This window comes from Athene noctua, chromosome 4 (genome assembly GCF_965140245.1).
Source record: "Athene noctua chromosome 4, bAthNoc1.hap1.1, whole genome shotgun sequence".
NCBI lineage: Eukaryota > Metazoa > Chordata > Aves > Strigiformes > Strigidae > Athene > Athene noctua.
Window position 1 is genome coordinate 85379580 of NC_134040.1, and position 21931 is coordinate 85401510.

Sequence of the window (21931 nt, forward strand, 5' to 3'; positions counted from 1 at the left end):
CCCTTTCCCCGGGAGCAGGAGGTAGGAAACCGCTGCTCTTGCGCCTTGACTTGGGTAAGTGCAAGTGTAACTGGTGGCTGAAGCTTTATACCTTGACTTCCCCATGAGAATATGTTGCCTTCTCACACACGCTTGCAAAGGATGTATCTGCACTAACGAATCCTAACAACACCAGTCTTTATCACCTGTTCCTTCAGAGATCAAAGCGTGTGCCTGTAATTTGCAGAACAAACATCAGTACTGGGAAGTCAGGTGCTGTATCTATGCAGTGATCAAATCAATGTGCCACTGAATGCCACAGACACCGTAACAGTGGGCCTGACAGTGTTTGGGTAATGGCTGGACTCACAGAATTGTCTAGGTTGGAAAAGACCTCGAAGATCATCCAGTCCAATCGTCAACCCCAAGAGTCATTCCCAACCTAAATGATTCTATGTGTACGGGTGACACATTACCACCTGCTTCTGGAATCCCGAATTCCAACCCAAACCATCCTATGGTTCTATGAAAGCTCCCTCTGTGCTTCTACCGTAGTTTTCCAAAGCCCGAGGAGTTGTGTGGTGCAGACACGGTTTGCTGAGGGTGAGTGTTTAACAGATGTTACAGTCGTCTTCGTAATTTAGAAACAAGATGCATTTGTCTGAGGCTGCAGGCGGTGGAGGGCCTAGGAATATAAACTCTTGTTGAGAAATATCCACCCACTGCACCTACTACAGGAAACACAAGACAGGAGGATTTCTGTCCCAGTTTTATTTTCAATTTTTCAATGAAAGATTGAAACAGTCAAACTAAACCAGACATCATACGCTCATACCATTTACAATATTTACATAATATACATTTCTTTTTTGCTCAACGGGTAATTATAGCAACTTGGAACAAAAGTGCAAGTGAGAAGAACCACTGGTGTAAAAAGTTAAACTTTCCTGTTGGTCATGTTGCAATGCTTGGAACTAACAAGAGGGGTAAATACACTTCACAGTAAGCAAGCACAGTTGTCACTGTGAAGTGACAGGTCCTGCCGGGCTTTATTTACACCAAGCCTAAGCCAGCAGCAAGCTATTACTCTACCCAGAAAATTGATGAGTTCACAAGTGATCCCCCTTCTTCATGTTAACATTGAAGAGCAGAATCGCAGTGCTGAACTTCCTATTGTGCAAATTCATTTCAAATGCTCTGTTGTATTAAATGCTAAAATATATTTTAACTTCCTTATTATACATGCTATAAAATTACACTAAAAAGTTCAAGTTTCTGAAGTAACAATTACCTTTATATATATATATTCTATGTTTTTTGGTTTTTGTTTTTTTTTTTTTTTCCAATACCCAGGATAAAGATATACCAGCTCCAGTATGGCTGTGTTTTTTCATATGCATCTACCAAAGCCTCATTCATCTAAAAGTTAGTTTTCCAGGTATGCTACTTTGGTCACCCTCTCATTTTCCCTTCCCTTCTTTTTAAAGCACCTTTCCACGTGTCCCACTGCGTGGCTGTGGTACCTTTTAACCTCAGGCTTCCGGTGGAAGGGCTGAAAATCAGTTCCCTCCCAGTCTCACGGGCACTGAGGGGCAAGCAGCTGGCAACGTTTTTCACCTGGTGGAGTGTTCCTTCAATACAGTACTGTGATCTCCAGGTCAGCCGTCATTTCATTCTGTCAAATAGCCAACGTCAACAGGAATTACTTTAGACCTGGAATTAATTTCCTAGCCCTGTAGAGCAAGCAGGACACGGGCTACCCTGGCCTAAGTGCAAGACAGAGTGCACGGTGGTCTCAGCTGCACGGCACGCAACAAAAAGCAGTCTGAACTTTACAGATGCAGCTTATCACCCACCCTAGTGATTTTCTCCATGGTTTTATCCTCAAGTAGCACCAACCACTTAAAACATTCACTTTTTATATACACATACACCTTTTACTATTTTATATATACACACACACACACAGATGTGGTATTGGTACGTTCACTGCAGGAGAAACTTACTTAAAATTTGTTGGAAAAATTAAATTGTATCAAGTTACAGTATATCAAAACAAAATTGGCATTTGTGCTTTGTGTTTGTACAGGAGGAATTTTTGTCATTTCAAAAAAAAAATTAAATATTTTTATTTGTGTCAAGACAGGTCACATGGTGAAAAAAAGTTAGAAAACAGCTAGGATTGAGAATTACAGAGCATCAACTTCCCTCCTATGCCCCCAAAAGTCTACAGAATAGCTGTTTTCTAGAAAAATTCTTCATTCAAACACCTATGTGGTTACCCAAGCTTGCTTGAGGATCTTCGTAATAAATACTCACACGCAGCAGAAGAACCATGTATCCTGTCTTGCACTGTGCACACTCATGAGATGAAAGTTTCTGCCTTCACTGAGTAACACATTAATAAAACAACAGTGAAACTGCACTTTTTACTCAGGACCTCAAAGTGCTTTTAAAAAGAAGGAAATACCCCCATTCTACATGGTAATTAAGAGGCACAAGGAATAAGGCTTGAATTACTGTCTTGAGACACTGACCAGGCCGTGGAAACCAAGAGCTTAAACTCCATCTTCTCCTCAGTCTGTTCACTGGGTTGGAGAATCCCATTTTCTCATGTAGTCTCTACTCGGGGATGTAGACACTGGTTTATAATCCTTAACCTTAACCAAAAAAATAGCAGCTCCACAGCCCAAACAGCCCAGCTATATTTCAGTAAAGGTACTTTTCTGTGGAAAGCCTGAAAGAGTTTCATAAGAAAGCTGTTTAAATAAAAATAGAGCCAAGTTTAAACTTCATAGTGGGTTAGTAAATACAGGTAGTCTGATACAGCAGGCTGTGAGTACCTCTTTCAGTGGCCTACCAAGTATTTTCTGGCCAGCAGTAATTTCAGCAACATAAAAGTGACTGCCTGCCTCCTCTGTTTATGCTTCAGGAACCGCTGGAGACCAAAAAAGTATTGCTAAGATATACAATATTAAATAACTCATTAAAAACTAACAGTGAATTTTTTTTTTTTTTTAAATACAAAGCCTGTCAGGCTGGGTGCTGAGGGAAGACTGCTGCCATCCACTTCAGGAATTAAAATATACAGCACGTGTACTGTCACTTTGCAAGTATTTTCATTGTTTTAGGAGCAAGAGCTCTTCTGTGTCCTCATAGGAAGTCACAGCATTCACATTTATTTCAGGAGACATTCACCTCTTCCTTTAGCTATTATCTATGTGCACATTTGCAAGGCTTTTCCACAGGCTTCTTGTAAATGGAGGTTTCTTCTAGTCCTCTGTTTTGACAAACTACCCTCTCAGAGATGGCTGCAGGATCCCTTTTTCAACGAGGTGAGATTTCAGGGTTTTATACACGCTCAGTTGTTGCTCAGGCTGAAGTATCAACAGCTGCTTCAGTAACTTGCTGGGATTTGGACCCCTGTCAATGAAAAAAAGAATTTTTTTTTTTTTTTTTTTTTTTTTTTTTTGAGAGAAGCAGCTGTAAAGCAACTTTTCAACAGCTTTCCATTTTCCTCTTGCTGCACAAAGCCTTCCCTTTTCTGGGGACACCGGGTTATGGGTTTCCTCCTCAGGATGCATGGGCGAGCATTACCAGCAAAGCCTATTCCTTAACTCGATCTCAACAGAAACTAAAAAGCATTTCTTGATTTGCTGTCAAATGGGGATACTAAGGCTTATGACAAATACGATTCACCGATGCATCCCTAATCGCTGTAATCAGTATTTGTCACCAACAGATCCTTTTTAGTTTAGCATCTGTTGTCAGGTAAGCTGTGTATTACTGAACTAAATGGAAAGTTGGCCAAGTCAGTAAAGAAAAACGGCAAATTAAACCAAGCTTTTCTAAATAACAGCCTCATTTTTAGCCAGTCACTTATTTACAGTCTACTTCTAAGATGGACTGAATACGAGGCAAAGAATCTGTTGCTGATGAGGTATCTAATAATTATTTAGCCATACACATTTACAAAACTAAGGGCACGTATAAGTTTGTACACCTACAGACTCTTGATCCCTCCCCTACCCCCCCGGGAACTAAAATGACTGACTGTAAGAGAATTGTCATTCCTGTGATTCCTTCCTGAAAGCCAGTGTGGTTCAGGGAAGACAAGCAGTATTTTTAAGAAGTTGTCTCCTCTCTCTAACCACAGTGTTTTCATCTTAAACAGAAAAACCCAAGTCAAGCGACTGAGAAATACTGAGACCTACAGGAAGAACCGCAGTCGTGCAACCTACAGGCTCTTCAGGAACCACAGGGGGAAAGAAGATGCAGCACCAACCCAACCGCCCCACACCTCAGCCTCATACCTGCCTGCAATTCTAGTAAAAGTTCTAAGAGGCTGCTCCACAAAACGTTCTGGTATTTAGGCTACACACGTTACCTTTAACAGCAGTCAGAGAAACATTAAGACATAGCTTGAACCTGACACAAATCCTGGGCAGTGACATATGTTTTCTTAATATTTGAAATCGCTGCATCAGTTAGAAACCTGCAATCTCTGCTCATATAAGTAACTGTGTTACAGCTCCTAGGCAAGCTTAAGTGGTGAGTATTGTAAAAAGCCCGTACCTTATGAAACTGGTGATATAGACATGAACAAATGTGGCCATCAGGTACTGACAATCAAAGCGATCCATTATCCCACCATGCCCAGGGATAGTGTCTGCGAAATCCTTTTGGGTGTGAAGGACAGGGGAAAAATAAAAAAAAAAAATTAGAAAAAAAAATCATCATGGTTGGTGATTCCAGTGAAACACACCACGATGTGCTTGACGGCAGCACATTAAGGCTACGGTTTCATTGCACTGAGCCCAAAGTTAGCAAGAGCCTCCTTTGCTAAAGGAGTTTTTAACTGCAAAGGTGAGTCAAGGGGTGAGAAGAAAGAAGAGATGAAGCAACTTGTCCACAATATCACACAAGAGGACAGCAGTAGGTCAGATGCAGGTTTGCCAGTACTGAGCACACTTGTGTGCCTATACATCCTTGACTGTAGCAAGGCTCTTAAGCTAATGGCTGTAGTTTCTTGCCTCTGCAGAATCTAATTCTCCTCTTTTATTGCTTTATCCTCTACTGGTAGCTGCTGCTGAAGCACTTGTTACCAGGGAATACGTATTTGCTACAAGGGAAGCAGCAACCTGAGGACTCTGTCCACTAACACCAGCTCTGCAAATCACACTGCCTGTTCACCTGACATTTTTATCACTGGGATCTTGGCAACCATAGTTAAAAACCATCATGTTTGCATACAATATAAATATATTCAAACAGAATCAACAAAAAAAAGATAAAAAATTATCACCACTTAAAAAATTCCTGATGCAAACAAAGCTACACTACCTCTGTGTTACCCCATCTTCCCCAGAACAGCTTTATCAGTCCAACTGCCCTCATCTATCCTTTCTGTCATCCACGCTCAGACGTGTAATCGCTGGGTGAAAGCCCTGGCCTTAGTCGTGGGACTAGCAAGTTAAACCAGTCCTGTTGTGGTGCCACTCCAGCTGCCCTCCAGCGCCGGGCAGGCGCGGAGCGTCCCCCCCTACCTGCGCGCTGCCTTTGACGCCACAATATCCCTGTCTTACCAACAGCCTAATAATAAAAAGAAAAAATACCTACTTTTTAATGTTCTACTTTAAGAATAAGCGCCACTTTCCAGGAGCTTTTTTTTCCTCCCGAAAGCCCTTCTTCACACAAACAGTCTTTTGCTACCTGGCTGTGGAGGTACAACAGCGTGGGGGGCTGTAACGAGCAAAGCACCAGACAAGCTGCTCGTGGAGGAGGAGGAGGAGGAGGAAGAAGGGGGTGAGCATGTGGGAGCTCAGCACAGAGAGAGAGGTTTATATCCTTCTGTGCAAAGCACTGGTGGACACAGGGAACAGGAACAAGCAACAGGGTAAGAATTACAGCAGTCCTACCAAGGTATAAAGAAGGTGGGGAGAAAATCTGGGGCTTGCCCTCTTCCCACGCTCCTGCTGTCACTTAATCCCAGCCAGGGACAACCGGCACAAGCGACAGCACACACCTTGCAACGAAGAGAGGTCGGCACATCCCATGGCTCGCCAAGGACGGTCGCTCTCGTTACAAGGATGCTCGCTCTGCACTGGCCCAGGCAGCCAGACATCTCCTGCCCTGGCAAACGCTCCCGGTAAAACACAGCAGCCACCACCCGAGGGGCGAACCACCGGCGGCACCCGCAGGCGGCCTTCACACCAAGCCTGTCACCTCCCAGCCGCCTGGTTAAACCACTTCCGCAACGGGACTTGGAAGAGTAATTCTCCACCAAAATACGGAATCAAATTACCCTTAGATTTCCAACACTACAGTCACACGTTGGTTACGCAAAGTTTTAAGAATAACACCTACGTGTATCTGATAAAACCAAGTATGCTGCTGAGGCTAAAAAAAAAAAACAAACCACACCTCAAACACCATCACACCTTAGTAGAAACACTACCTACTACAACGAGCAATTTAAAAAAACCCCAAACCCAACCCACCAATTTATCTAATTCAAAGAGAAAAACAAACCAAAATTGGATTACAGGAGTCACGACACACCTTGATTTTGAAAGCTCTTTTAAATCCACTGGCGAAGAATCCTCCAAATGGCCCAATTAATGAGGCAAACGTTGACAGTGCAATGCTGTGCATTTGAAATGGGTACATATTCACAGTTTCCTACAAGAAAAATAATTACAACCGTATTTCAGCATATTTGACTGCAGGCGTTCTAAGCTTAAATATTTTAAAACAGGGCTGCCACAGAGCAAATTTCCACAAAAATCCAGTTTTCCTGACACAAAGTAATATAGTAAAGAAAAGCAGAAAGCTGCTGAGAGGTCTGGTCACGTGAACAGGATGAAGCATTCAGGGTTGCCAGAGCAGTTAACTTTAACAAATGATGTGGTTTTCAGCAAATCCCTCAGCTGATCATAAGGAACATAACTACTAATTCCATAACGTATGATGGGACTCTAGTCTTTTCCTGACTCTGCTCTTCCAGCTCCACGTTCTGTAAACAAAGGAGCCTTCCACACATCCTAGTATTGCTCTAGTCAAGTGGCCCAATGCTCTCCACAAACTTGTCACCTTCACACAACTCACTGTCACTCCCACAAGACAGATGAATTTTGCACTACTCTGCCATACTGTCACCTTTGTGTGCACACAGCAATAACGGGAGGTAGAAGGTTTATCCCCACTGATACTTTCTGGTTTGTATTTAAACAGATATTGTTCCCCTTGACCTGTTCACAGACTTGAAATCCGTTTTGATCTGTTCAAGTTCTTACAGATAAGAGAGACTTCATTTGCAACAGGTACCTGTTTTCCTTCCTGACACAAATTAGAAAAAAAAGGGTTTTTTTGTTTGTTGGAGGGTTTTGGGTTTTTTTTGTTTGTTTGGGTTTTTTTAATTCTGTTTTTGTTTGTGTGTTTAGGTTCTCTGTTTTTGGGGTGTTCTGGGGTTGTTTTGGGGGTTTATTTTATAACTTAGCTTCGAGCACTTTCAAGTCAGTGGTACAAACTCCAGGCTTTGAGGGAACGCCATGCTGACCTCATCCCTGAGAGCAGAGCACTCCTCACCTGGCAAGTCTTGATAAACACCATCTGTAGCTGAAAAATCCTGTACCCTGTGTTTCTGAGTTGCATCACAGCTGGCCAACACCAAATGACTTCCTGACTACTTTGTGCAGTTACCTTAAGACACCTTTCTTTTAGGCTGAACTATTCAGTTGGTCAAACAGAAAATTTTATGAGTTGGAATTCTTAAGTCAATTTTGTTGGGACAACACAAGGCTCCGCATGTTTTCACACCAAGAAAAGTGTTTTCCACACACAACATCTGGTCATATTGCCAAGAGAGTACACCAGGAATTGCCTAACAGAGGGAGAACCAAAAAACAAGCTGTTGTCCAAACAAGTAGATTCAATTTGACTTTCCACAAAGAGTGCTAAAACTAATTCTCTCCTCAAAAGGCTTGTTAGAGCCTGGCAGAAGTACTCCAGAAGTGCATGTGGAACTACCATCTCCTTTCAGGGTTAACCAATAGCGCTCTCAGACTGGCACAGAACCAGGTGTTCCCATCTTCTTGCCCTTTACCAAAATACATAATGTAGCTGGACACAGTAAGATTTCTTTCTGCTCAGTCCACATGATGTTTTTGTGCAGAAAAATCCTTATTAAATTTGCAGTCAACCCCACAGACCCTGAAGCAACAGTACTGTAATTTGGTATGAAAGTATCAGAGCTCCCCTTCTAGACGTAATCTTGCTTTTCTAAGTACCAACTGGAGCCGTTACTTTAAGGTTTGGTCGCTACAGTTTCCAGTTTGTGCTTTCTTCTAGTGACCACAGTAACTTTTGTCCTTCAGTGTTACACCCAAGTAGCCCACTGTAGGTAAAGCCCACTGCCTTCCCTAGTGCCCTGCACTGCCTTCAGCCCAGCCACCTCCTCTTTGCCCTAAAGGAAAGATTGCGACAGACTGCTTTGTTTCTATTTAATATTCTCTTCTTTTTGGAATGCCCCTGGAGCCCTCTGGAAGCACTGCTTCGTACAGTAGGATAATTGACATTGATAATTGACAACTGATAATCTGCAGGCTGGGTGTGAGGAAAAGGGTTGGTGACTACATCACATGGAACTATTCCTGTTACTCCTTTTTCACTCAGCAAAGGAGGAATGGTGCTAACACACAAGATGCTACGTGGTGAAGGAAGTACAAGTCCAACCCCAACAGCAGTTACACACTAGCTGAAAATGGATGGAAAGAAGTTCTATGAGACGACTTGAGCTTGCCACTAATTCAGACCGTAACAAGCCTTTGTCCACTTTCCACAAAAAAATGTAAAGGTTGCTCTTCAAAAACAGGTTTGTCTGCAAAATGCTTTGGTAACCTTTAGTGACATCCATTTGCAGCACAAAGAGAATTACCGGCCACAAGAATACAGGCAGGTTTCCTGCAGCAACTCATTTCAGTTCTGCCTGGGTGGCCACCTCCCCCATCTGAGCTCATGAGAGAGGCTCATGGTATTGATCAGTTCTTACCCCTCAAGCCTGACCAGCACTCATACACCTTTCTGAAAAGGTTCAGAAAACCATTCAAGCTGGGAAGTACGATTTCAGTTTTAACCAGAGCCTTGGTTTCTCCCTTACCCATCCCAACGCAGCCTGCAGCAGTGGTGGCACAGAGTACTTCTTCATCTGAAAGAGCTCTGAAGGTTCACACTCTGTCACAAATCTGTTGGTTTCACTGTTATATTCCACAGGGCAGACAAAGTACTGATGTTGAGCCAAAAAATAGGAAAACTGAAAAGCAAAACAAGGACTCCTGAAATAGGCATTTGTTGTTACAGTCAAAAATCATACCACAATGGATGGTTTTGTCATCGCAAGCTGAGGATAATGAAAATCTTTTTAATAACAAAGAGAACCCAGAATGGAATAAAATTGGCCTGTTTAAGCTGGAGAATGCCTCAACGAGGCAGATAAACGTGGACGTTCAGTGCACTAAGTGATGATTTCCCAACTTGCTTTCCTTCTCATCTCTCAGATTCAAATCTGCTGGAAGTTTCTGCATTATAAAACCCCAAAATGTTAGCCACTCATCATTTCTTTGCACTTCCCCATTAAAACTTGAACTACTGCTTCTACCAAGTTTGGCCGTTATGAGTTCTGCTGATCTCGGTGATAAATGACTTATTAGAACAGTTAGTGTATGCTGTTGTTACCTCCTATACACAATTCTCTAGCCAAAACGAACCCCTAACTCTTAGGCTTTCAGCAGCTTGAGACGACCAAATTTGTGAGCATTTTGACTTCAGGTAAAACCAGGACATGGAAGACTGAACCTATGTAAGGAAAGTCTGGTGGTTACTTACAATAAATCCAAATACAACTGTGGAAAAGAAGCCTCCAATGAAGCCTTCCCAGGTCTTCTTGGGAGACAGCTAGGCAAAAAGAGATTCCATTAGCCTCACCAGTCGCACCACTGAGCCCTTTTTTACTCTATTTCTGGATCTTGTTTGTGAAAATTAAGCTCCTACTTGATTTTCAAAGGTTATGTGTGAAATACTGAATGCCAGCAGCTGAACATGACCCCGAGAGGAGCGCGGCCAGGGCCTGTCCCAGGCAAGGAGGGGAAGTGCCTGGGTGTTACAACAACCACTGCTAGGGACACTCCTGGGGAGACACGACCTTCTTACACACAGACTGGCAAACTAATACAGAAAATAACTGCAGGCCTAGAGAGACCAGCATAGCAAGCTATTTTCTTCATCAGCTTCCATCACGTTTTCCAGTTTAGGAGCAGTTTAATATCAGAACCAACTGAATAACCAAAAGTTAACATGACAGCATCACGAAAACAATAATACACGGCTTGCTTTTTTTTTTTTATTTACGTGGGGTCTTGCATATTCTACCAGAACAGGAAGATTACTGCTTGAGCCCTTCTCAGTGCTACATCAGTGAGATCAAATGAGGAATAGGTATATATGACCTAGCAGCTTATTTCAAATTACAGTTTCTGTACAGTAAACACGCAGTTAAACTTGCACACGAAATCAGAAAGGAAGAGATTATAAATTATGATGCAATAGGCTCAAACTGTATTATACTGTAACATCAATATTACATTCAGAGTAATTCCAGCTTCCACTTACAAATCTTCAGAAACAGGACAGCCAATTTGTTTTTTAGCAAAGATGTGGATCATGCAGTAGGGCGGGAAGTATTTTTTCAATGAATACATTTTTGAACAAGTATCAAAACTGCTATAAATTGTAAAAGGTTGTTAGTGAGGAAGTGCCTAAGTACATACCTTAATTAACGGAGTTCTGCCAAAGAAGAATCCAAAAATGTAAGCGGTAATATCATTGCAGATAACGCTTGAAATTGGAACCAAAAACCTAAAGACAGACATTAAAAGTTATTTAGAAAAAAAAACACAACAGAAAAGCTGCCCAAAGCTAAACACAGAAACTGAAACAGCAGTATTTCTTTCTGGGAATTCTTTGTGGTATTTAGAAGGAATTATATTTCATAACACGTTCACCTAGATCCCCCATGAGCAGCATATTTAGCTATACTGGTTTTAGTCTTCAGTTGATCAAGACCATTACAGATCCAGGTTAGTTCAAGTTAAGGTAGGATTTTGGGGCGTGAGCTTCACACGTGAACAGGCTGGCTTTTTCCTATCAGGCTTAAAGACTGGTACCACAGTTAAGAGGAAATCAACAGATATAAACATGTTAATGTTATTGGTAACATCAAAGCAAGCAAATTCCTTGTAAAAGTTTAATGATACCTAAATTTAAAAAAAAAAAAAACGAGTTTTTTTTGCCCCCTCTTGTCAGTTTGGAGCAGCCTGTGTTAGCTTTCTAAGAGTTCTTTGCATGCAGACACCATCTGAATTTGTTACTTCAGCCTGTTAACCTCTTCCCCCCCCCCCCTTTTCAAAGCAGGGATGTATTAATAAGCTAAAAGTCAGATTTCATGACCATCTGCCAAATTGCCTAGCACCAGAGGAACTAAAGAATAACTTACTTCCTAAGGCTAACAAGGTAACTAGGTTTATTTTTTGGCACATGAACATGATCACTATGAAAAGGATTTTATACAAACTTTGTCAAAGGCTTTGGGTTTTCTTTTTAACTACGAGCACGTCTTTCCTGCACTAATCTGTTGTGTATGTATATATATCAGGAAAAGAAAAAGGAGAACGTGCAGTATTGTGTCCTTGGAAGAACACAATCATCTTCTATGTGCTTCTTCCTTCTTTCTCAACTTGTCATTTACTGTGTCCCTAAAGAAGTGGGGGGTGGGAAAACACACCCTCTCTTTGAGGAGCGGTTTTAAGTAATCAATTTTAACTGCATAATCATCATTTAATACATCGCTGGAAATAGGGCATTAAGATGACCCAACAATAACCAAGATTTAAACTCTTAACATACTTTAAGTAATCTGAACGTATCTGGGCAGGGAAGGCAGCCAGATTGGGGATTTCAGATTAAATGGTCCAACTTCAATAGCCCTGAGCAACCTGAAGCTCCCAAGTAATTAAGAAAGAATTGCTGGATATTCACCCATTCAGCAAAATGCTATGGAAACTACTTCACCAAGCACGCAAGAAACCTATTCCTTGCAAGTAAATGAAGTGGTGGTTCAAAATGATCACACTTGTGGCTCCCAATCTAAAGAGGTTTCTGCTTCCTCTCCTGTATGCTTTACCTCATCGCTCCCAATCCCTCCAACTCCCAACCAGACAGCAGCGCTCTTGAATTTGTGCTGCTTTAACTGTTCCCACAATTATTCCCTAACCAGATCCGCATAAAAGAACCGACCTTCCAATGCAATAGTTACAAATCAGTTTATTACTGTCCCCTTACCAGATCATGCCTTCAAAGAGATTTTGGATGACAAGATGAGATTGAGTTACAGTGATCAGCAAAGTGACATGAGTCCATGCGAACTGTTAACAATGCAACAACACAACAGTTAGTGAAAACACCGACCCATACACCTTGATAAATACTGGTATGTCAGCTTGAGGAGCTACTTAGGAGCTCGCAGGGAACACCAGTTCTAGTGGCAATGCGAGAGATGTGTGCATACAGTATATCACAAGTTAGCTGCCTTTCTGAAACGAGCACTGAAACTTTAACAGGTTTCCCCATCACTTACCTCCACCCAGAATTTTTTTTAACGTGCAGTTTAACATCTGATTTAATGAGACATACACCTTCAGCATGAAAGCAGCAAAGGAATGCGAGCAATGTGATATTCTGTATATACATATAACAGACAGTTAGAACCGTAACAGTAAAATGGCAATGAACTACTCATGGAAGAGTCATGTTACACATATGTGGATATCTCATAACAGAATACCAGTCCTCTTATGAAACGTGAAAATTCTCAGGATTGGTGAAAACAAAGTGTTAATTTTTCGGTGCATGGTTGTTTAAACAGTCCTTTTCCTCAGTGTGACGGCACATACTTGGTGTTTGTTCTGTAGCACCAGCGTACAGTAACGTGGTTTCCAAACAGTTTACCAATAAAGACTCTACAAAAGTTCTCATATTTAAAAAAAACTTTTAAAGCAAGAACTGGTCATTTTTCCGTGAAACACCAAATTTAAGTGCTCTAAATGCCTGGGCAATTTAACACTGGGCATGTCCTACTTCTTTAAGTCTCTTATCACATGTGTTTTCCTGGGGCAGCCAGCATCTACTTCCAGTTAAGACAACTCAGGAAGGCTGAAAGGGGGGGGATGCAAGAATGGCTAAAGGTTTCTGAAAATATTACTTGCTGCTTAGTTAAAGCATCTCTGCAGCAAACTTTTTAGTATTTGTATAGTGATACTGAACCACCACCTAAAACTGAATTACTACTCCCTGTCTGTGTCCAAACACTGTGTTGCCACACAGGGGGTACATGGCTTCACTCTGTTTTACTGCAATTCTTAGGTAGTCACACCTTAATGTAATGACACCAAATTTTTTCTGCCTTCTTTCCAGAAGAGTTAAAAAAAAAAAAGGAAAATTAATACATTTACTTTGTGCCAGTCTGCAGATGGGGACTCTTTGGGGATTAGAAGGCCAAGACCACCTCTCCTAGAAAAGCTGCATCTCCCTGTCAGGCAACTTCTCCTACAAACAGGGTAAATTTTTTTTGGAGTAAAAGATTTTTTTTTTTTTTAACACGCTCATACAGGGCTCAGCTAAGTCCTAGTCTAGAATTAGGGATCCTCAATGGCCAAGTGCTACCTAAAGCACTGTAGAAACAGAGGGGTTAACTGCATCCCTGGCGCTTTAGGAAATCTTTAAGGTTGTGCAATGCCCTGACTGCTCAAGTTCTTTAAAGACAGGAGCTGTACTGCATTACTGTTTTACTGTTGCTGCTAATCGTCCCTATATAGAAGGGGGGGGAGTTCAGGGGTTTGTTTCGGTTTGTGTTTCCCGTAGGTTTTGGGGTTTATTTTTTACCTGTGATGCTACAAAATTAGTTTTTGACCTATGAGATACATATAATAAAAGGTTCATACTCTTGATTAGCTATGCCGTTTATTAGGTAGACAATAACAAGATATGAGCACACTGGTTTCTTTTAACAAGTCAATGCCCTACCGAGGCACAGCAGAGCAGAAGACCAGAACTGCTGTTAAACATCACAGGATAAATCTCCCACATAAGGGTTAAGATCGAGTTCCGTTCATAGTGCTTCAGTGGGAACTCTGCAAAGTAACACTTGAGTTGTCCCACATTCTGCTGAACTATTCGGCTTCCGACCTGGGAGGGAGATGCACAGCCCTTTCTCCAGTGATCTCTTTTGTATCAGCCTATAAGGGAAATGTCTCACACTGAATCACAAGGGCTCACCAATGACGGCCTGTATTGACATAGAGGCCACATCCCATGATTTTTTAAAATAATAACAACAACAACAAGCAGCTGCAAGGCAATCAGATACCAAACAGCCCAACACCGCTTGATTTCGTATTACTGTCAGTTTAAGCACATCATCCATACCCCTTTTCTAAGCTCTTTTATGAACTCAGGGACATGGCTGTTTCTAGCAACATTCATAACCACAGCAAAGTGGGTAATACACACCATGTAAAACTGCAGACGATAATGTTTCTTCACTAAACTCAAAACAAACATGCAGAAGCCTGTAAAACAAAGCAGGTGTAGTTTGTACCATCTCATATTTAATTACAGTGAACTGTGATATACCAGTAATTCTCTTCCCTTGAAGCAGCTTTTAATCTCTCTGCTGCTGGGAGCATTTTCTTGCATTCAGTTAAGCATACATATAGAATTATTCTCATTAGAGCACAAGATTTAGTTAACATCAGTAAAGAGCATCATTTCATTACTTACAAGGTCCCATCATAGACATCAGTTTTAAGGAAGGAGACCATCACCTTCAAAAACCACTCAAAAAACAGGTCAGTGAGCTAGTTTTGAATAATTAACAGAAAGAATTGAAAGGAAAAGATGATCTTGCTCCTTTCCCCAGACAGGCATAAGGCTGCACAAGCATGAAGTGCAGGCATTGGAGAATTCCACTGCCTTAAAAGAAGCATTCCAGGTGCCTAACAGGGCACCTCTTCTGCCCTAGGGTGATCCCTTCTGTGCCAGCAGGGATCAGAGGCCCCCAAAAGAACCTTAACCCTGGGGACAGCCCCTCAGTGACCCCCTGCCAAGGGGCTCTGCTATGCCCTGCCTCCTGCTTTTGCTCATGACTAGCCTGTCTCATCTCTCCCCTCACCGCCCTTCAGCAGTATCCAGGCATTAGTTAAGTTAGTTTCCTCAAGCCAAAGCCAGCTGAAAAAGGTCAAGTCTTACAAAGCTGGTTTCAAGTTTGTGATCTAAGCACCGAGCAAAAATTTTATCTGGTTTAAAAAAAACAGTAGGTAGAGTGACAGTTCATCGTAAAGGTCAGGTTTCTTAATATGTTTTACAAGTAATTGTAGCATAGCAGTCTCCTGTCCCTTAGGCCAATCTGAGTCTTCAGTTGATTTAACTTTAGGCTAAAGTACTATTAATTGCATTGCTGAAAACACTGTGGACTATATTTACATGTTCACAACGCAACATGCCACAAGACTGCCAGCTTACGTATCTTCTTCCTAGAGAAGAGGTTTTTAAGAACTCTTGCTTTGGTTAGGGAGGAAAATCTATCCATGAGGCAAGCAGCTGGATATCTTGCAAACAAAATAAAGCCTCAGGCATTTTGAATAACCAGTTTAAAATATATTGGTAAATCTCATTGCTGCAGACCTAGCAGAACATTTGCAAAATAAAGCATCAATCCAGCACAGCAATTGAATATTCTGGCAAGTCAGCTCCGCAGACTGCCAAAGCATTGTTCGTGTACCCAGGTACCCAGACCCAGCTCTTCAGTGATCAAAATTACTTCCTGCCAACTCCTCGAGTGCTATTAGCTCAACTTTCTCAAGGTCATCCACTTGTTTAAGCTGCTGTCTTCTTGGTGAACGCAAAATTTATATTCATCTTTTCACAGGAAAAAAATGGAACCACAAACACCTAATTTCCTTGAATATGGTGACTAGTGGCATCCTCAGGGGTGGGGGTCGGGACTGGCACTGTTTAACAACTTTGTTGGGGACACGGACAGTGGGGTCGAGGCACCTTCAGCAAGTTCACCGACAACACCGAGCTGTGTGGTGTGGGGACACGCTGGAGGGAAGGGACGGGCCATCCAGAGGGACCTGGACAGGCTGGAGAGGGGGGACCGTGCAAACCTCATGGAGTTCAACAAGGCCAAGGGCACGGTCCTGCCCGTGGGTCGGGGCAATCCCCAGCACAGACACGGGCTGGGTGAGGAGTGGAGTGAGAGCAGCCCCGAGGAGAAGGCCTTGGGGATATCAGTGGGTGGAAAACTGCCTGTGAGCCAGCAATGTGTGCTCGCAGCTTTGGGCTGATGCATCAGAGGAGTGTGACCAGCAGGGCAAGGAGGGGGGCGGATTCTGCTCCTCTGCTCTCCTGAGACCCCCCTGCAGGGCTGGGTCCAGCTCTGGGGCACCAACAGCAGAAGGACACAGACCTGCTCCAGCGGGGCCAGAGGAGGGCATGGAGATGCTGGGGGGGCTGGAGTCCCCCCTGTGAGGACAGGCTGGGAGAGTTGGGGGGTTCAGCTGGAGAAGAGAAGGCTCTGGGGAGACCTTAGAGCGGCCTCCCAGGGCTGAAAGGGGCTGCGGGAACGGGGGGAGGGACTCGTCATCAGGGCGGGGGGGTAAGGATAGAATGAGGGGGAATGGTTTTAAACAGAGAGGTCAGGTTTAGATGAGATCTAAGGAAAAAAATTATTCCCTGTGAGGGGGGTGAGGCCCTGGCACAGGCTGCCCAGAGCAGCTGTGGCTGCCCCCTCCCTGGAAGGGTTCCAGGCCGGGTTGGACGGGGCTTTGGGCAACCTGGGCTGGTGGAAGGTGGCCCTGCCCAGGGCAGGGGGTGGGAACTAGATGGTCTTTAAAGTCCCTTCCAACCCAAACTATTCTGTGATTCTATGAACAAGAGGAAAAAGAAAATGAAAGTGCATAAAGCTGGGGAGCAATTATTTTTTTAAAAAAATAAGTAAGCACAGAAATAAATGCAGCACAAAGCTCTTTCATTTTGCAGTTTCATACACTTACCTGTTAAATAGAGTGCAAAAGATATAAACCTGTGGTATCGTATTAGAAATTGAAGTTGTTCTCTTCTCTGAACAAACGTAGCAAAGTAATCAGCTACAGTCTCTCCATAAAAGAAGTAGTTCACGCACAGCAAAAAGTACCTACGACATAAAACAGCTAGCAGTTATTTTAGCAAGATAATATACATTTCAGTGTCATTCTTAAAAACAAACAAAAAAACCCCACAACAAAAAGCACCACAGAGAAGGAAAACCAGAAGGGTAGAAAAGGGATGTGACAAAAATAAAATTCCAGTATAAATCCAGTCTTACACTTCTGGATCAGTGTCTCCTCTGACAAGTCAATTTTTGTAATTTATTTCTAAAGCAACTGCACTAGAAAAACAAACACATTTTGCAGGATACAGTTAGAAAACTCATTTCATCCTTAACTACGGTATTGCACAAGTATCTGCTTTCATTAATATCAACACAAGGAATTCTACATATGCTTTTCCTGTATCCTAATACGGGTGGGGTGTGATTTCTGCCTTACAAACAGGAGAAAAGATACTTGCATAACGAATCCTCTGAGGTTATAGGACAGTGAACGTGACATTGAAGATCTGAATGTGACTATACTTTTGCCATCTGGCTGGAAGATTCTCATCTGAAAGAGTTGCTGCCACATCTCCTGCTCCACTCCACCATGCACTTTCCCTTTCAGCTTCCTTGACTAAGCAATAACCTTACAGGGTTAAATCCATCACCTAACTAGTAAATGCAGCTATTACTACAACTTTTTCAGAACAATTTTGTGGCAGTATGTCGACACCCAAAGTTCAGCTGAGGTGAAATGTCACCTGCAGCCATCTCTTTTTGAAGCATCTATCAAAGAAATTCCTTTCAGTCTGCACACAAGGAATTCTGTCACAGGTTTTCATACAAGTTCAGTTACTCAGCTTTCCAGAGCTAAGTCATAATGGGATCCTCAAACGCCAAGGCAGCACTCAATAAAACCCAATAAACAGCAAATCCAAACCCACTAAGAGATGCACCTCTCTAGGCAACGTACTCTGGCTTATTACCAAAGTCAGCCACAGAAGATAGAAAGTTGTGATTCGAGACTGGATCTCCAGATAGTCTCAGAGCAATCAATACTCATTCTCATCCCCCTAGCAGATGTTAACGCTCACTTTGCAAGGCTTCACATCTTTAAATAAGCCAAAAGTGATGGTGGTCAGCTGCCAAAGTAGACTGAGTGGTAGAGTGCACATCTGCTCTAAAAATTTGGGCAAGACTCCAGAATCATTCATGTGTGACACTGCTGTAGCTGTAGAAGCCATGGAGTAAAGCAGACAATAGATCAGTCCCCTGGATAATCCAGGGGTGACCACAGCGGAACTGATTAGCACTTACATCAGGAATCCACCACAATACACAGTAAAGTTGCTTCTAGAAGCGAAGCAGCAATGTGACAAGAAACAGCTAATAACCTAAATATTTCAAGTCCTTCAAAAAATAACCCCCCCCACAAAACCTAGACAACACAACATAGGCCTGTCTGAAGAATTATGTCCTTAAACACCTTAGAGACTATTTGTGCCCAACATGTTCCCATAATGCTGACCCTAATCAAGAGCCTTTAGTTTTCCTCCCAGAACTCAGAAGAAGAGTTGATTTCCCCAGTTCTATCCAGCCCTATATAAGCTGGACACTGTCACAAGTATCTGGGATTTGACAGAAAAATTAATCTCATCTTTTGGCTTTCAGAAGATCCTCCAGCACTGTATTTATGAACTCCTGTGATTAAGTGCATGATTGGAAAGGATTTAAAACTTGTATGCTGTTATTTTAATTCCCTACATGTGTAGAGAAATTATTTTAATTCTCCACCTTTAAGGTACCTATTCTATTTATTGCTTGTGCAAGGTTAACAGCCAAAAAAAAAAAAAAGCAGTTCAGGTAACACATATCAGGTGATTATTTGGCTATGCACATTTTTAAATAGCTTACACATACTCAATTCTGACTTAAAGCATATATGCATTACATACATGTGTAAATATGATTTGATTAGATATTAAGTATAACATTATTACATATTAAATGTATTATTTATAACAAGGGAAAACATTTGAAGTAGTAAAAGGCCAACTGAGCTGTCCAAGCTCACAGGTGGAAGACAACTCCAGAATCCCATGTTAGAGGCAGATGTCGTTTTAGGTCTGCACATGACCTACAAAGCTATCGTTTCACCATGACAGGACAAGAAGAACGTGAAGATTTAAGTTTAACACCCCTACTGATTGACGTTCTTGCTTGCTACTCACCAGCTGAGGGATCTAAACCATGGCAAATCATAGGAGTGGTAGACTCTGTAACCTATCGTAATGATTTCATGGTAACACTTCACTTGGATGCTTAAGACCTAAACCAAGAGAAATAAAAAAAACCCCATGTAAATACGCTGCAGTTGTTTGTTGAAGGCAGTGGGTAGTACTGCAACCTGCATTAAGGGAAGAAATTATTCCGAATTAAAATTCTACACAGAAAACACACAGCTTCAAAGGAAGTCCAAAGAAAACAAAAGTTCCATTTAAAACTCCCCCAAAAACCTCAAAACCACTAGGCATGCTGAGAAAAAAAACACACTGGGCTACCTGCAAGAATACGTCTGTGAAACAGAGGAAAGCTTCGACTCTCCTTTATTAAAACAGTCTTGTATTTCTTTTGGCTAAGTTTTGTCTTTAAATTTACTTTAAGAAACATTTTGTAGGCCCAATGGAAAAAACTAGTTGTGCACCACAACTTGGACACCCAGGTCTTCCGCCTGCAAGCATCTCATTATGGGCAATTACCATTGATGATTAGAAGCAAAGCTCATCTAACCCAGGGCTGAATGTCACCCTCCACAGCTTTCATTTTGCTTTGCTGATCTCATTACTTAGATGCTTGTCCGTGCAAGTCTGGTTGTACGTCCTGTCTGTCTTTGGGCTCCAAAGGACTCTCGGCCAGTTTTGTCTAATCCGCAGTGACCAAGCATTTGCCCTGCCCAGATATCAAGTATTGCCAAACTTAGGTCATCAGGAATCCTCTGCAGAGCCAGGAGTAAGAAGCTACCATGCTGATGGCGCGTGTCGGCACGCCAGGCTTCGCAGTATCCTCTTACCACCTGCATGCATGAATAAATTTCATCTTGCTCAATGTGTGAACGCAGTTTAAAACAGCCTTACGCCACTTCAGCGAGTTAATTTTGAAGCCCCCTATCTCGTGCTCTTTCTTCGGCTTGGCCTGCATTATAAAACTTAAATGCTATATGCAAGAGCAACATTAAAGGATTGCACCTTACAGTGGAAGAGGACACTGGTGTCCAAAGACATGGAAGCTTGTGCCTGGTTACCTTAGTAGCAGGCAAACGTCAAACATGCTGCCCAACTTTTTAGAGCAGTCTCAGGGATTGTCCTCCAAACTTCACTGGAATACCCTTGCTACAAGTCTCTGGGCCTTTTCATTCTCAGCATTAAAATTTGGTTTTAGTACAACTCTTGTTTAAATGTAGGCTATTTGGTTCCAGTGAAATAATTCACGAACAAACCTGGGTTTTCCCTCTATTCTTCCTTTTACATAGTCTCAAATGTCAACCTTCTGAACAGTTTATTGTATTAGAATACAAGAATTTTTGCTTTATGGTTCAACAGAGGAAAAGCTCTATTCCAATTCTATACTAACTTTAATTACTTTTTGGTTCCTCTCTTGATAGCTTTGCCCCTGATTGCAAACTCAGTGTATACCATGGATATACACTGGAGGAGGATGTGGGGAACTACAGGCCTGTCAGTCTGACCTTGGTGCCAGGGAAGGTTATGGAGCAGATCATCTCGAGTGCCATCACACGGCACCCACAGGACAACCAGTTGGCCAGGCCCAGTCACCAGGGGTTTGTGAAAGGCAGGTCCTGCTTGACTAACCCGATCTCCTTCTAGGACAACATGACCTGTTCAGTGGATGAGGGAAAGGCTGTGGGTGTAGTTTACCATGACTTTAGTAAGGCCTTTGACATGTTTCCCACAGCATTCTCCTGGCAAAAATTGGCTGCTGGAGGCTTGGATGGGCACACGCGTTGCTGGGTAAAAAACTGGCTGATGGCCGGGCCCAGAGAGCTGTGGTGAAGGGAGTTAAATCCAGCTGGCGGCCGGTCACGAGAGGTGTCCCCCAGGGCTGGGTGTTGGGGCCACTCCTGTTTAACATCTTTACTGATGATCTGGACGAGGGGATCGAGTGCCCCCTCAGTCAGTTTGCAGATGACACCCAGTTGGGTGGGAGTGTTGGTCTGCTCGAGGGCGGGGAGGCTGCAGAGAGACCTGGCCAGGCTGGAGCCATGGGCTGAGCCCAACTGGGGGAGTTTCACTGAGGGCAAATGCCGGGGGCTGCCCTTGGGCCACAACAACCCCCAGCAGGGCTACAGGCCTGGGGAGGAGTGGCTGGAGAGCTGCCGGTCAGAGAGGGGCTGGGGGGGTGAGAATGAGCCAGAGTGTGCCCAGGGGGCCAAGGAGGGCAACAGCATCCTGGCTTGTGTCAGCACTGGTGTGGCCAGCAGGGACAGGGAAGGGATCTGAGCCCTGGGCTCGGCACTGGGGAGGCCGCCCCTCGATTCCTGGGTTCAGTGTTGGGCCCCTCACCCCAAAAAGGCCATTGAATGACTCGAGCGTGGCCAGAGAAGGGCAACGGAGCTGGGGCAGGGTCTGGAGCACAGGTCTGCTGGGGAGCGGCTGGGGGAACTGGGGGGGTTCAGTCTGGAGCAGAGGA

General features: G+C 43.0%; 1 protein-coding gene across 1 annotated transcript in view; it reads right to left on the reverse strand.

The window, feature by feature from the left end:
• Positions 1-748: 748 nt before the first annotated feature.
• The window catches only part of CDS1 (CDP-diacylglycerol synthase 1), a 34441-nt gene continuing 13258 nt past the window's right edge, over positions 749-21931 (reverse strand). The window contains exons 4-13 of the mRNA XM_074905930.1: positions 19456-19553; positions 17145-17284; positions 14599-14657; positions 12373-12455; positions 10803-10890; positions 9862-9930; positions 9137-9289; positions 6541-6660; positions 4555-4658; positions 749-3402 (exon numbers count right to left, since the gene is read on the reverse strand). Of these exons, the coding sequence (XP_074762031.1) occupies positions 3273-3402; positions 4555-4658; positions 6541-6660; positions 9137-9289; positions 9862-9930; positions 10803-10890; positions 12373-12455; positions 14599-14657; positions 17145-17284; positions 19456-19553 (1044 nt within the window). The 3' untranslated portion in view covers positions 749-3272. The remainder of the gene's footprint in view (positions 3403-4554; positions 4659-6540; positions 6661-9136; positions 9290-9861; positions 9931-10802; positions 10891-12372; positions 12456-14598; positions 14658-17144; positions 17285-19455; positions 19554-21931) is intronic.